We start from the raw sequence: 14,700 nt of genomic DNA, 5'->3' as shown, positions 1-14,700 counted from the left end.
TGAACTACAGCAGTTCAATCAATGAACACTGACTTCACTGGCCTGGAAAGAGAGAGCAGGATCCTCTCTGTACAGTCACACAAACTCTGGAAAGCTCTCACACAATGCCATGACAATACAAAAGCTTTGTATTGAAAATGCCTTATGTATGTATATTTGAGTTATTTTTAGTTGATATATGTTTAGTTAGTTTTATCCAGACCGAAATACAATCAGTGCATTCAACTACGGTATGTGCAACTGATATAGAATGCAATTGGTTAAATAGTGAGCTAGAACCGAAGTGACACAAACAGCTAAATTGCAATCTAAATATAAACCCAGGGAAGTTTAAAATATTCAGAGAGCTCGACATCACAGCCTGAACAAAATCAATGCCTCTTCTAAATCTGGGTTATTGTTTTTCTTTGCCATCAGGATAGAGAATCGAGCTAAAAATAGAATGAAATTAAATAGTTTGTCGTTTCAAATTGATTGAAGTTTAATTCTGCTTCTATCCCAACACTAACATTTACATAACCACCTTTCTTTTTGTGTGTCTAATACAGAGGCCTTGAGTGTATTCAATCACAAAACATAAGTTTCATCTTGCCCATGAATCTTATAGCTCCTGGTGCATGCAGGAAGAAGATACTGTCCGAAGAAGTATGTGGATTAGTTGGTAGGAGCATGCATGGTGCTGGCAATGGCAAGGTCATGGATTCAATTTTGGCAGGGATCACACTAAAAAGGCTACTGACATTATGGGAGACAGAATACATTGTTCTACCACTTACCACCATTATTCATAATTAGTCACCATCATTCAATCCTAATTATGCATTAGCTGGATGATGGTAGATGGGTGTAGACAATGAGAAAGGGGGATGTAACGCCTGTTAACCATCTTGCCTGAAGGGGACCACCATATGGTGACTTGAAAGGATGGCAAACAAGGTGCCAAACAGATATTAGTCTGATATCTTAAAGAAATGTGATTCTTGCTTCTCTTTGAGGCATCGTTGTCCAACAGAAGCATTGTGTTAACTAATACGTCAATAGCCTAAGTATTATGCCTTAACCTTATGTATGCTTGCACCCCCTTACCCCAATTTTCTAAGATTTGTCATGGAGTGATAGGGATTATCCCATAAACTCAACATATAAAAAACATGTCTGTCTCACTGAACCTAATTCCTTTTTTTCAGATAGATTAAGTGGGGGGTAAAGTTCCTTGCTGTTTATCCCTTTAATGATGTGATCAGTGTTAATAATACAGCTGTTTTTAAGCCTTACACAGTGCACACACGCACGCATAGCCACACACTCTGTCTTTCTCTCTCAACACAGCACAGCAGGACTGGGAATGCTGATGGAATACAAAACCATAGTGGGTTACAGCCGTATAAGCTACAACAGCAGAGAACACTGAAAGTAAACAGTGCTGCTGTCGCAAATGAAATCCTCCAACTACAGCGCCTTCAGAAACTATTCACACCCCTTGACTTTCTTCACATTTTGATGTGTTACAAAGTGGGATTAAAATGGATTGAATTGTAATTTTTGGTCAACGATCGACACAAAATACTATAATGTGAAAGTGGAAGAAAATGTTGAACATTTGTTGAAAAAATTATGGAAAAAGAAACACTATATATATATCTTGATTAGGAAGTATTCAATCTCCTGGGTCAATACGTGTTAGAATCAACTTTGGCAGTGATTATAGCTGTGAGTCTTTCTGGGTAAGTCTCTAAGAGCTTTCAACACCTGGATTGTGCAACATTTGCACATAATATTTTTCAGAATTCTTCAAGCTCTGTCAAATTTGTTGTTGATCATTGCTAGACAACTATTTTGAGATTTCCAAGCAGATTGAACTCAAAGCTGTAACTTGGCCACTCAGGAACATGCACTGTCTTCTTGGTAAGCAACTCCAGTGTAGATTTGGCCTTGTGTTTTAAGTTATTGTCCTGCTGAAACGTGAATACATCTCCCAGTGTCTGGTGGAAAGCAGACTGGAACAGGTTTTCCCCTAGGATTTTGCCTGTGCTTAGCCCAACCATTTTCCACCGTACCTTCTCTTCAGAGCTGGTCATGGGTGCACCTCAGCCACGCTCAAGGTCCTAAACGATATCATAACATAATCGCCATCTATAAGAGACATTACTGTGTATTCATTGACCTGGCGAAGGCTTTTGACTCTGTCAATCACGACATTCTTATCGGCAGACTCAACAGCCTTGGTTTCTCAAATGATTGCCTCGCCTGGTTCACCAACTACTAATCTGATAGAGTTCAATGTGTCAAATCGGAGGGCCTGTTGTCCGGACCTCTGGCAGTCTCTATCGAGGTGCCACAGGGTTCAATTCTCGGGCCGACTCTCTTCTCTGACATCAATGATGTCGCTCTTGCTGCTGGTGATTCTCTGATCCACCTCTACGCAGATGACACCATTCTGAATACCTCTGGCCCTTCTTTGGACACTGTGTTAACTAACCTCCAGATGAGCTTCAATGCCATACAACTCTCCTTCCGTGGCCTCCAACTGCTCTTAAATGCAAGTAAAACTAAATGCATGCTCTTCAACTGATCGCTGCCCGCACCTGCCGGCCCATCCAGCATCACTACTCTGGAAGGTTCTGACCTAGAATATGTGGACAGCTACAAATACCTACAGTGAGGGGAAAAGTATTTGATCCCCTGCTGATTTTGTATGTTATCCCACTGACAAAGAAATGATCCGTCTATAATTTTAATGGTAGGTTTATTTGAACAGGGAGAGACAGAATAACAACAACAAAAATCCAGAAAACGCATGTCAAAAATATTATAAATTGATTTGCATTTTAATGAGGGAAAAAGTATTTGACCCCTCTACAAAACATGACTTAGTACTTGGTGGCAAAACCCTTGTTGGCAATCACAGAGGTCAGATGTTTCTTGTAGTTGGGCACCAGGTTTGGACACATCTCAGGAGGGATTTTGTCACACTCCTCTTTGCAGGTCTTCTCCAAGTCATTAAGGTTTCGAGGCTGATGTTTGGCAACTCAAACCTTGAGCTCCCTCCACAGATTTTCTATGGGATTAAGGTCTGGAGACTGGCTAGGCCACTCCAGGACCTTAATGTGCTTCTTCTTGAGCCACTCCTTGGTTGCCTTGGCCGTGTGTTTTGGGTCATTGTCATGCTGGAATACCCATCCATGACCCATTTTCAATGCCCTGGCTGAGGGAAGGAGGTTCTCACCAAAGATTTTACGGTACATGTCCCCGGTACATGTAGTTGTCCTGTCCCCTTAGCAGAAAAACACCCCCAAAGCATAAAGTTTCCACCTCCATGTTTGACGGTGGGGATGGTGTCTTGGGGTCATAGGCAGCATTCCTCCTCCTCCAAACACGGCGAGTTGAGTTGATGCCAAAGAGCTCCATTTTGGTCTCATCTGACCACAACACTTTCACCCAGTTGTCCTCTGAATCATTCAGATGTTCATTGGCAAACTTCAGACGGGCATGTGTATGTGCTTTCTTGAGCAGGGGGACCTTGCGGGCGCTGCAGGATTTCAGTCCTTCATGGCGCAGTGTTTTACCAATTGTTTTCTTGGTGACTATGGTCCCAGCTGCCTTGAGATCATTGACACCTCCAGTGTAGTTCTGGGCTGATTCCTCACCGTCCTCATGATCATTGCAACTCCACGAGGTGAGATCTTGCATGGAGCCCCAGGCCGAGGGAGATTGACCGTTCTTTTGTGTTTCTTCCATTTTTAAATAATCGCACCAACTGTTGTCACCTTCTCACCAAGCTGCTTGGCGATGGTCTTGTAGCCCATTCCAGCCTTGTGTAGGTCTACAATCTTGTCCCTGACATCCTTGGAGAGCTCTTTGGTCTTGGCCATGGTGGAAATTTTGGAATCTGATTGATTGATTGCTTCTGTGGACAGGTGTCTTTTATACAGGTAACAAACTGAGATTAATAGCACTCCCTTTAAGAGTGTGCCCCTAATCTCAGCTCGTTACCTGTGTAAAAGACACCTGGGAGCCAGAAATCTTTCTGATTGAGAGGGGTTCAAATACTTATTTCCCTCATTAAAATGTGAATCAATTTATAACATTTTTGACATTCGTTTTCTGAATTTTTGTTGTTGTTATTCTGTCTCTCACTGTTCAAATAAACCTACCATTAAAATGATAGACTGATCATTTCTTTGTCAGTGGGCAAACATACAAAATCAGCAGGAGATCAAATACTTTTTTCCCTCACTGTAGGCGTCTAGTTAGACTGTAAACTCTCCTTCCAGACCGACATTAAGCATCTCCAATCCAAAATTAAATCTAGAAGCGGCTTCCTATTTCGCAACAAAGCATCCTTCACTCATGCTGCCAAACATACCCTCATAAAACTGACTATCCTAACGATCCTCGACTTCGGCGATGTCATTTACAAAATAGCCTCCAACACTCTACTCAACAAATTGGAGGCAGCCTATCACAGTGCCATCCGTTTTGTCACCAAAGCCCCATATACTACCCACCACTGTACGCTCTCGTTGGCTGGCCCTCGCTTCATACTCGTTGCCAAACCCACTGGCTCCAGGTCTTTGCTAGGCAAAGCCCCACCTTATCTCAGTTCACTGGTCACCATAGCAGCACCCACTCGCAGCACGCACCCCAGCAGGTATATTTCATTGCTCACCCCCAAAGCCAAATCTTCATTTGGCCGCCTTTTCATCCAGTTCTCTTCTGCCAATGACTGGAACGAACTGCAAAAATCACTGAAGCTGGTGTCTCACATCTCCCTCACTAACTTCAAGCACCAGCTGTCAGAGCAGCTCACTGATCATTGCACCTGTACATAGCCCATCCAACTCCCTCATCCCCATACTGTATTTATGTATTTATTTTGCTCCTTTGCACCCCAGTATCTCTACTTGCACATTCATCTTCTGCACATCTATCACTCCCAGTGTTTAATTGCTATATCCTAATTACCTCGCCACTATGGCCTATTTTATTGCCTTATCTCCCCTATCTTACCTCATTTGCACACATTGTATACATAATTTTTTCCTACTGTATTATTGACTGTATGTTTGTTTATTCCATGTATAACTCTGTGTTGTTGTATGTGTCGAACTGCTTTGCTTTATCTTAGCCAGGTCGCAGTTACAAATGAGAACTTGTTCTCAACTGGCCTACCTGGTTAAATAAAGGTGAAATAAATAAAACATAAAAACATGATGCAGCCACCACAATGCTTGAAAATATGGATAGTGGTACTCATTCATGTGATTTATTGATACACCATCCAAAGTTTAATTAATAACTTCACCATGCTCAAAGGGATGTTCAATGTCTGCTTTTCTTTCTTTCTTTTTACCAATCTACAGTACCAATACGTGCTCTTTTTGTGAGTCATTGGAAAACCTCCCTGGTCTTTGTGGTTGAATCTGTGTTAGAAATGCACTGCATGACTAAAGGACCTTAAAGATAATTTTATGTCTGGGGTACAGAGATGAGGTAGTCATTCAAAAATCATGTTAAACGCTATTATTGCAGACAGAGTGAGTCCATGCAATTTACGTGATTTGTTAGTCAAATTTGCACTCCTGAACTTATTTAGCCTTGCCATAACAAAGTGATTGAATACTTATTGACTCAAGACATTTCAGCTTTTTATTTTTAATTAATTAGTTAAGAACAAACAGACAGAAGCTGACTTCTTTCAGGATTGGGGGTGTAGTCCTCGCAAGTCCTCTGACGTCAGACAAATGGTTGGTAAATGATGTATGACTGCAGCTTTCTGGCTCTGGAGGAAATATGGGTCATTCCATGGATCCTTTGCAGTCATATATCTCTGTGTGATAAAAACAAAGTAGGACACAATGACAGTCATGACTATGGAGGAATGCTGCAAAAAAATAAAATAGTGCAGACAACGTGATCAAAACGTTAATAAATTGTATAGCTACCCTACAGTCCTCTAGAGCGCCCGGTGGAGAACGCGCATCTGGTTAGTTGGAGTTAAACAATGAAGACTTATGTAATGGCGCACACCCTGAATCATCACACACTTCATTCAAGGGCTGACTGACTGATGTAGGTCAAAGACACACTTTTCACATTTCTTCCACAAAATACCCATATTTTTTTATCAATTAAATTGAATAAAATCAATTTATATGTTCGTTCAAAGTTCATTACCAAAGTAACTGAAATGATTGGAGGATTCTCGTCTGTCTGTGTTGACATCTAGAAAGCACTAAAACTACAACTACCAGGAGTGCGGAGAGAGTAAGAAACAGCCAATAGAATTGTAGAATTGGCTTTGACGACACACATTTGGGGCTTTTTATGCGCGAACTGGCCATGCTCGAGCATAGAATTCGCGGTTAAAGTCTGGCTGTTAAGGAACATTTTGTTTCACTGTTTATTAAGGTGGGTGTAATATAGCTAACGTTATCCGTACCAAAAATATGACTTAAAGATTGTAATTGTAGGTAATCTTGCCTGATTTATGATGGTAATGGTTTTACATTAAGCATGTTTTTTTTGTCAAGTGGTGATAGAATGTGTTACCTCAGCTTCAATCTTGGCTAAACGACATCGTTAAAAAAATTATATACATTTGTTTTAACGTTAACTAGCAACCAATCTACAGTAACTAGTCAACGTTAAAGGTTGTTGTTTGTCTTGACACTTTTTTAAAAACTTGCTGGTTAGGGATGCACACTTGATAGTCTGACGCAAATTATTTTATTGACTACACGACGTTGCTAGTAAAGTCATGAATTTACAGAAATAATATACACGTCACTTTGAATCTTTAAAGTAGCTAATTTTTCTACTTTGGTCAGCCATCAACTGATGCGCTTCCATTAACTACTTTTTAAACATTTTGTTTGCAGGGTGCTTTGCAAAATGAACGCTACCATCGGTATTTGAAGCGTCCAGTCGCCATTAACAATTATCATCTTTATTGACGTTTAAATTATTTCTCGTTGACTGTTCTAGCCTTTTTTTTCTTTTTTTAACTTAACGTTATGCACTTGGTGTGGTGAGGGGCAGCATGAATAGCTAAACGGGCGGAGCTGCCTTGAACACGCGCTCCTCTTTGTTTGTAACTCGTCTCATTGACGTTCATTGCAATCAAACAAAATAGCCATTGTTGTGCCATTAATTGATATTTTGGAAGCTATACGACAGTTTTGTGTTGACCCTGAAACGTTACCTATTATTTGTCAACCTCAAGACAACAGCTTTTGATTGCTGCAGGTGTCCCTCCCAATTTATCGTGATCTGTTTACACACCTCAGCATCATTGTCTGTCGTCTTTTAGTAGCACCATTTCAGTCAAATTCCTGTACATGCAAATGTATGTGGCGATTCGCATTCTTGTTGCAGTTGGGCGTGCTCTCGAATTTGCGGCGGTTGGAACTTTTCTCTTTTCTTTGTCCCCCTGTGGCTTATAACTGCTTGAATATTCATAGATTAGGGTTGTTGGCTTCGTCTGTAGGTTATAGCTGCCAAATCTCTACAGCTTTTCAATACCCTGCAATTTCGGAAAGCTCTAGCCTTTTTGTTCTAACCATGGCCTGTTAGTTCAGAGTATCCATTCTACAGTATTTTGATTGCATGTGGCTAATGTAGTTTAATGTGCCATGTAGTTATTTAGCTGTGGAATGAATTCCAGACAGCTTTTTAAAATAGGTTACATTAATAGGGTGTTGCTTGGTCGTTGTTGAACATGACCGAAGGATGTCGCCACTGAGTGGACCTTGTTTTGCTTTACCCTGCTGTTTCGTCAGTCTTCCACCTAAACACACAGTAAATTGTTTCTATCCCACTAGAGGGTGCTAGTGCTGTTATTCAGGCACCTTGTAAAGATGAGATGGGAGTTTTCATCCAGTCCTTGAGAGTGTGGTTCTTCATGTTCAAGGACATACTAATGCAATAGCAAGTGTTGGAAGGCTTGGTTGTTGGGGTTAAGGCCGGGTTACTGCAAAGGCACTGACAACGGCTAGTGTTAAAAGGGCTGTAAGTAAATGTGACTGAACTTTCTTCCAGGTACATTGACTTGCTGCCCACTGCTGAAATGGCGGCCTCCTGCGGAGGTAAGTTGTGATTTTGAAAGCTGTGAAATTAGTTGTTTCTCACCCCTCTCCATCTGAAAGAAATGACCAAGTGGAAGCCAGTGTAATGATGCGCTTCCACTATTGTTTTGACCAGTCACATCTATTCCCAGCAGTCCAGGTGACGGGAGATGCAGTGTTTTTTGGACATGGGGGAGCCCTAATTCAATGTCCACACAGTGGCCTTCTCTCTACCCTTTCTCCCTGTAATGTTCACTTTCTTGTCCCCTCCCTCATTTGGAAATTTTTCAGTTTTACCAAACAAGTGCCCCATTCCCTTATCTCTGTCAGCCTGCATGTATTCCTCATCTGGAGTTCATTTGTGTATACTGCTTTCTAGTCATGGCTCATTATATAACTATGGCTGATGTACAGTTTCTAGTCATATGCTGGCTATACACACTTATATATTCTGTACTCTGGCATTGCTGCTTCTGATTTTTGGATTATGTGCATATTGTTAGTTATTGCACTGTTGCAACACACACAATTCGTTGCATCTCTGTGGCCCACCAATGAACTTTGATTTAATAACATGCGTAATTTGTCCGCTCATAGATATTCAGGTTAAGGAGATTGACAAACGTGCATCTGGCCAGGCATTTGAGGTGATCCTGGGCACTCCAACTCCAGATGCCAAGGGAGAGTTCCCTCTGTCTCCCCCCAAGAAGAAGGACCTGTCTCTGGAGGAGATCCAGAGGAAACTGGAGGCTGCAGAGGAAAGGAGGAAGGTAGATTGTGCTCCAGTTAAAGATGCTAGACTGAGGTTTTGCTTATAGGTGTGCTCTTGAGCCAAAAGGGGTCCTCTAAAGGTAAAACTTGTTCAGAAAAAAGGTCACCTACCCTCACCCGTGAATAAGGGTGTATATTGTTATCTAAAAACATATTTGGGGTGGTGAAATCCTAGCCTTGACTGACACAATTTGGGGAATGTATTTACTAGGTGTGGGAATAGCAAGGGGTCTGACAATAGGATATGACATTAAGGTGGAAAATTTACACGGGTATATTTTGGCTTTGATGGTTAAGAATGTTATTTCACCAGCCATGTTGGGTGGTCACACAATTTGCGAAGCCCAAATATAGAAGTTGGTCGACTTGACCTGAGAGGCTACTGAAGTGTGACTTTGTCGGTGTTTCTTGGCTAGTTGCACTGTTTTGCTCACATGCAGTTTTTCAATATTAGTTTGCTGTTGCTGTCTGCAACTAGCACAGACAAAGATTACCACTAATGGCCTGTCCCTTAAAAGAGCAGCGGAACACTTTCTCTCTTAATGATGCAAATATTTGGGGGTACAATGTGCTTGAGCATGGAACACCAAAAATATTTCAACCAATAACTTTGTAATTCTATTTAAAATGAACACATTTCTGTGCTCCTATAAAAAATGTCAGCTTTTGAATCCTGAACTAATAATACAGATTATTTATCACTAAGCATTTTGTGATTCTTGATGTTTAGTTGAACTGTTTTACTAGATAAAAAAAAATCACTTAGATACTATTGTAACATATATTGGCTAATAGACTTGTCACAAATTGAATTGAGCAGTATACTACTTTTTTAATTAGGAACGTTACTTAAGAACAAATGCTTATTTTACAATGACGGCCGAACCCTCCCCTAACCCGAATGACGCTGGGCCGATTGTGCACTGCCCTATGGGACTCCTGATCATGGCTGGTTGTGATGGTGCCCAGTATCAAATCGGGGTCTGTAGTGATGTCTCTAGAGGTTGACAGATTATGATTCTTAACGCAGATACCGGTTATTGGAGGACCAAAAAAAGCTGCTACATGTTTTACTGGGTGTTTCAATATTCCAGACATACTGCTCACCATATGTCTGCTGCAGATTGACAAGACTGAGCCACAATGAGTTTTCATCAGTCATGGCAATAAAGTGCTGTCTCCCTGTTAAAAAAAATAAAAAAGCAAACAAGCTAATGAACAAAAAATACTGTACTTTTGGTACCACCAACTAGTGTACAAAGTTTTATCAATACAATATATTGCTAAATTATATCCTGTTTGGATCCCAATAAATATTACTATATCCTGAAATGTAACTACCTTTAAAAATGTTATATATATATACACACACTGCTCAAAAAAATAAAGGGAACCCTAAAATAAAACACTGTAGATCTGAATGAAATATTCTTAAATACATATTTCTTTACATAGTTGAATGTGCTGACAACAAAATCACACAAATTATCAATGGAAGTCAAATGTATCAACCCATGGAGGTCTGGATTTGGAGTCACGCTCAAAATTAGTGGAAAACCACACCACGGGCTGATCCAACTTTGATGTAATGTCCTTAAAACAAGTCAAAATGAGGCTGTGTGTGGTCTCCACGTGCCTGTATGACCTCCCTACAACGCCTGGGCATGCTCCTGATGTGGTGGATGGTCTCCTGGGGGATCTCCTCCCAGACCTGGACTAAAGCATCCGCCAACTCCTGGACAGTGTTGGATGGAGCGAGATATGATTGTCCCAGATCTGCTCAATTGGATTCAGGTCTGGGGAACGGGCTGGCCAGTCCATAGCATCAATGCCTTCCTCTTGCAGGAACTGCTGACACTCCAGCCACATGAGGTCTTGCATTAGGAGGAACCCAGGGCCAACCGCACCAGCATATGGTCTCACAAGGGGTCTGAGGATCTCATCTCGGTACCTAATGGCAGTCAGGCTACCTCTGGCGAGCACATGGAGCACGCTGTTCCCCCCCCCCCCCCAAGAAATGCCACGCCACCCCACACCATGACTGACCCACCGCCAAACCGGTCATGCTGGGGGATGTTGCAGGCAGCAGAACATTCTCCACGGCGTCTCCAGACTCTGTCACGTGCTCAGTGTGAACCTGCTTTCTTCTGTGATGAGCACAGGGCGCCAGTGGTGAATTTGCCAATCTTGGTGTTCTCTGGCAAATGCCAAACGTCCTGCACGGTGTTGTAAGTAAAACTCCACCTGTGGACGTCAGGCCCTCGTGGAGTCTGTTTCTGACCGTTTGAGCAGACACATGCACATTTGTGGCCTGCTGGAGGTAATTTTGCAGGGCTCTGGCAGTGCTCCTTGCACAAAGGCGGAAGTAGCGGTCCTGCTGCTGGGTTGTTGCCCTCCTACGGCCTCCACGTCTCCTGATGTACTGGCTTGTCTCCTGGTAGCGCCTCCATGCTCTGGACACTACGCTGACAGACACGGCAAACCTTCTTGCCACAGCTCTCATTGATGTGCAATCCTGGATGAGCTGCACTACCTGAGCGACTTGTGTGGGTTGTAGACTCCGTCTCATGCTACCACTAGAGTGAAAGCACCGCCAGCATTCAAGTGACAAACCTCAGCCAGGAAGCATTGGAACTGAGAAGTGGTCTGTGGTCACCACCTGCAGAACCACTCCTTTATTGGGGGTGTCTTGCTAATTGCCTATAATTTCCACCTGTTTATTCCATTTGCACAACAGCATGTGAAATTTATTGTCAATCGGTGTTGCTTCCTAAGTGGACAGTGATTTCACAGTGTGATTGACTTGGAGTTACATTGTGTTTAAGTGTTCCCTTTTATTTTCTTTGAGCAGGATAGATGGAGCTAGTGTGTTAACATTTTGCCATGGTGCATTACATGCCTCTATGCCTGAGATTAACTAGATTCAGCTGAGGGTTGTTTTGAGTGGCTAGTCGGGGCCCAGAACATAATTACACAATTTGTAGACTGCAAATTGACCGACAAGCCCAAACTGATATTTGACTAAACCTAATCCTTGCTTATATTTGTATAGGATTACGTTTTAGTCTTAATACTTTGGAACAAATGTCCCAAATTAAAATCACTTGGTGCTGGTTTTGAGTCATGTCCAGCCTCAAGTTTATTTACTCTGAACTTGGGCTGTATTTGGCCTGGTTTCCGCCTTTTGGGGAGCCCTCTACAGTATTGCAGTAGTCAAATGTTTTGTTGGGTGTCAATCAAACTCCTCTCCCCCTTGCGCCATCCTCCAGTCCCATGAAGCAGAGGTTCTGAAGCACCTAGCTGAGAAGAGGGAGCATGAGAAGGAGGTGCAAAGGAAAGCCATGGAGGAGAACAACAACTTCAGCAAGATAGCTGAGGAGAAGCTTAACCAGAAGATGGAAGCCAACAAAGAGAACAAGGAGGCTCTTCAGGCAGCCATGAGCGAGAAGTTCAAGGAGAAGGTATGCTTGCCTCTTGCTATCGTTTACATGCAAACCAGTCTTGCAGTGACAGTCTGACCCTGCTACCAGTCGTAGCAGGGGGGGTGTTGTCTCAAGGACTTGATCACTTATCTCTGCAAGTGCGTTCAGAGTTGGGAGACCTCAGAAGTTATCAACATTTTGATTTCTCACCAACAGGTAACACCAATGTCACTGGTCAACCATGACAAATATGAATATACGTTGTCGTCACTGACACAAGCCACACTTTGTACGGTCTGTTTAAATGTTTTTGAAGGATGTCACTGTTTTGAACTTCTATTTCTTCTCAGGACAAGAAACTGGAAGAGGTGCGGGCCAAGAAGGAAACCAAAGAGGGCGGTGCCGAGAACTGAATATCTGTCTTGGGGATTGTATACTAGAGGGTTTTTTACATATCCAAAGATTGATTTATATTTAGTTAATGGCCAGTATTTTTGTCTTCACTGCCACCTACCTTTTTGAAGAAAATAATAAAGTTCTCCCTGTTTGTGAATTCAATTACTCTCCTGCTATAAGTGTACTTGCAATAGCTTTACATGTGGCTATTTTTGTTCCCTTGTTGCTTCTATTCCATGGCTGTCTAAGTTACTAGCTGTCAATTCCTCTCAAAATGCATTGGAGAGGAGCCAAAGTCCTTTGAGAGAAATTGAGGAGGCAAGGGTTTGACCGCTAGTGACCATTTCATACAGGCTATTTAGCGTTTGTCATTGCATCTTCGGACCTGATGAAAATTGGCAGTATATGTACTTCAAGGAAGCATGTCTCTATGCATAGGTCCTTAACATGATCTCTTCCATAGTGCTGTTTTGGAATCTTGTCTGTTACACCTGGCTAATAATAGTTATTGATCAATGGTTGTTGATCTGTGTTGGTAACATGTTGATCGATTTCACATTTTTCACAGCAGGTGTTGTATGGCATCTTTTACTATTCAGAGAACTGCTAGTCTTTTTTTAAAGGTCTGTGGCATCCTGATCCTATTCCCTAATGCACTACCCAAAAGTAGTGCACTGAATAGGGTGCCATTCAACTCACCCCAAGTCTAATCTTTGTGCCACTGCAGGTTGTTTTTTTTGCTTATGTAAAGTGGGGTTTTGTCTCAAAACATATTCCTTTGCTGTTGTAGGTCCATGAATTAACTTTTTTTTTTCCCAGGCTTGTGTATCTATGTTACTGGAAGACTGGGCCTACACATGGAATGCAATTTGGCATCTCAATAGATAATGTTACTAGTTGACTTAACGGTTGTACTAAACAATAAATACAATTGTCAAACCCCTTTCCATGTGTGCTTTATTGATACCTGTGCTGCTTCAGATTTCTGCCGTTTGAAGCCCATCCTTTGATTCATAGCTGGAACAGATTATTGCATTCTGTGGATCTAGTTGTCCTGGAATCCATACTTCTGTTTAGATTCTAGGCTAAGGTTTATTGACTAGGCAATTCGGGTAAGAACAAACTTATTTACAATGACTGCCAAACCCAGATGCTGCTTGGCCAATTGTGCCCTGCCCTATGCGACTCTGCTTCTGCTTGGATTTGAACCAGGGACTGTAGTGAAGCCTCTTGCACTGACATGTAGTGCCTTGGTCCTTTGTGCCATTTTAACATGACCCAGAGATCAAGGAAGGATTTTGGGTTTAATCTTTGACAATGTAAATACACACAAGGACCAATGGGCCTAGCTTTGTGCTACTCTTGATGCTTCTGATGTCTTGTCAATTAGTGTGGTTTTCTACTCCATGCGCCATCTAGTGGGGTTTGGGAGGCGAGGAAAGCGCTGGACAGTAGTCACTTATCTTTTTTTTGTCTGTTTCAGACAAAGGAAAATAAACTGGAAGGATTTACTTTCTAAGCTGAGCAGGGGTGTAAATGTTTTTGTGTAGCTGTACTTTATATTTGACAATTTACTCCACTACATTACTAAAGAGGTGTACTTTTTACTCTATTTTTCCTGACACCCAAAAGTACTTGTTACATTTTGAGTGCTTAACAGGACAGAAATGGTCCAATTCACACACTTATCAAGAGAACATCCCTGTTCATCCCTACTGCCTCTGATTTGGCAGACTCACTAAACGTTTAATTTGGAAATGTATTTTGGAAATCTAAATTAAAACAATCATGCAGTCTGGTTTACCTAGTATATAGAATAAAAATGATTTTTTACTCTTGATACTGAAGTATATAACCAAATACTTCCAGACTTACTGAAGTATTTTACTGGGTGACTTTCACTTGAGTCATTTTCAATTAAGGGATCTTTTACCTTTACTCAAGTATGACGACTGGGTACTTTTCCCACCATAGAATGAGAATCGATTTTTGCAGTTGCCGGGAACAAATGCATTCTGCCCTAGCTTCATTTGACTCTCGTCCAA

At 41.8% G+C, this 14,700-nt stretch overlaps 1 protein-coding gene and 1 long non-coding RNA gene across 2 annotated transcripts; one reads left to right on the top strand and one right to left on the bottom strand.

Moving 5' to 3' along the window:
- Window positions 1–5,635: 5,635 nt before the first annotated feature.
- Window positions 5,636–7,445, bottom strand: LOC115131456 (uncharacterized). The gene is made up of 2 exons (XR_003863964.2): window positions 7,285–7,445; window positions 5,636–5,830 (listed from the first exon to the last, which is right to left on the bottom strand). It is a non-coding gene; the product is annotated as an uncharacterized LOC115131456 (long non-coding RNA).
- On the top strand, window positions 6,320–13,594 carry LOC115131455 (stathmin-like). Its single transcript, XM_029663204.2, has 5 exons — window positions 6,320–6,411; window positions 8,041–8,087; window positions 8,664–8,836; window positions 12,107–12,298; window positions 12,610–13,594. The coding sequence occupies exons 2-5, from the start codon at window positions 8,069–8,071 to the stop codon at window positions 12,670–12,672; spliced, it is 447 nt and encodes a 148-aa protein (XP_029519064.1). The 5' UTR covers window positions 6,320–6,411; window positions 8,041–8,068; the 3' UTR covers window positions 12,673–13,594.
- The last annotated feature ends 1,106 nt before the right edge of the window (window positions 13,595–14,700 follow it).

Source organism: Oncorhynchus nerka, linkage group LG7, assembly GCF_034236695.1.
Source record: "Oncorhynchus nerka isolate Pitt River linkage group LG7, Oner_Uvic_2.0, whole genome shotgun sequence".
In the NCBI taxonomy this organism is placed as follows: domain Eukaryota; kingdom Metazoa; phylum Chordata; class Actinopteri; order Salmoniformes; family Salmonidae; genus Oncorhynchus; species Oncorhynchus nerka.
Note: the sequence above shows the minus strand (reverse complement) of the source record. Positions and strands in the feature narration are given on the sequence as shown.

Excerpts from the sequence above, each read along its gene's own strand:
- LOC115131455 (XM_029663204.2), top strand. Across the intron at positions 8,837-12,106 it reads CTGCAGAGGAAAGGAGGAAG|TCCCATGAAGCAGAGGTTCT; the intron begins GTAGATTGTGCT and ends GCCATCCTCCAG. Across the intron at positions 12,299-12,609 it reads GCGAGAAGTTCAAGGAGAAG|GACAAGAAACTGGAAGAGGT; the intron begins GTATGCTTGCCT and ends ATTTCTTCTCAG.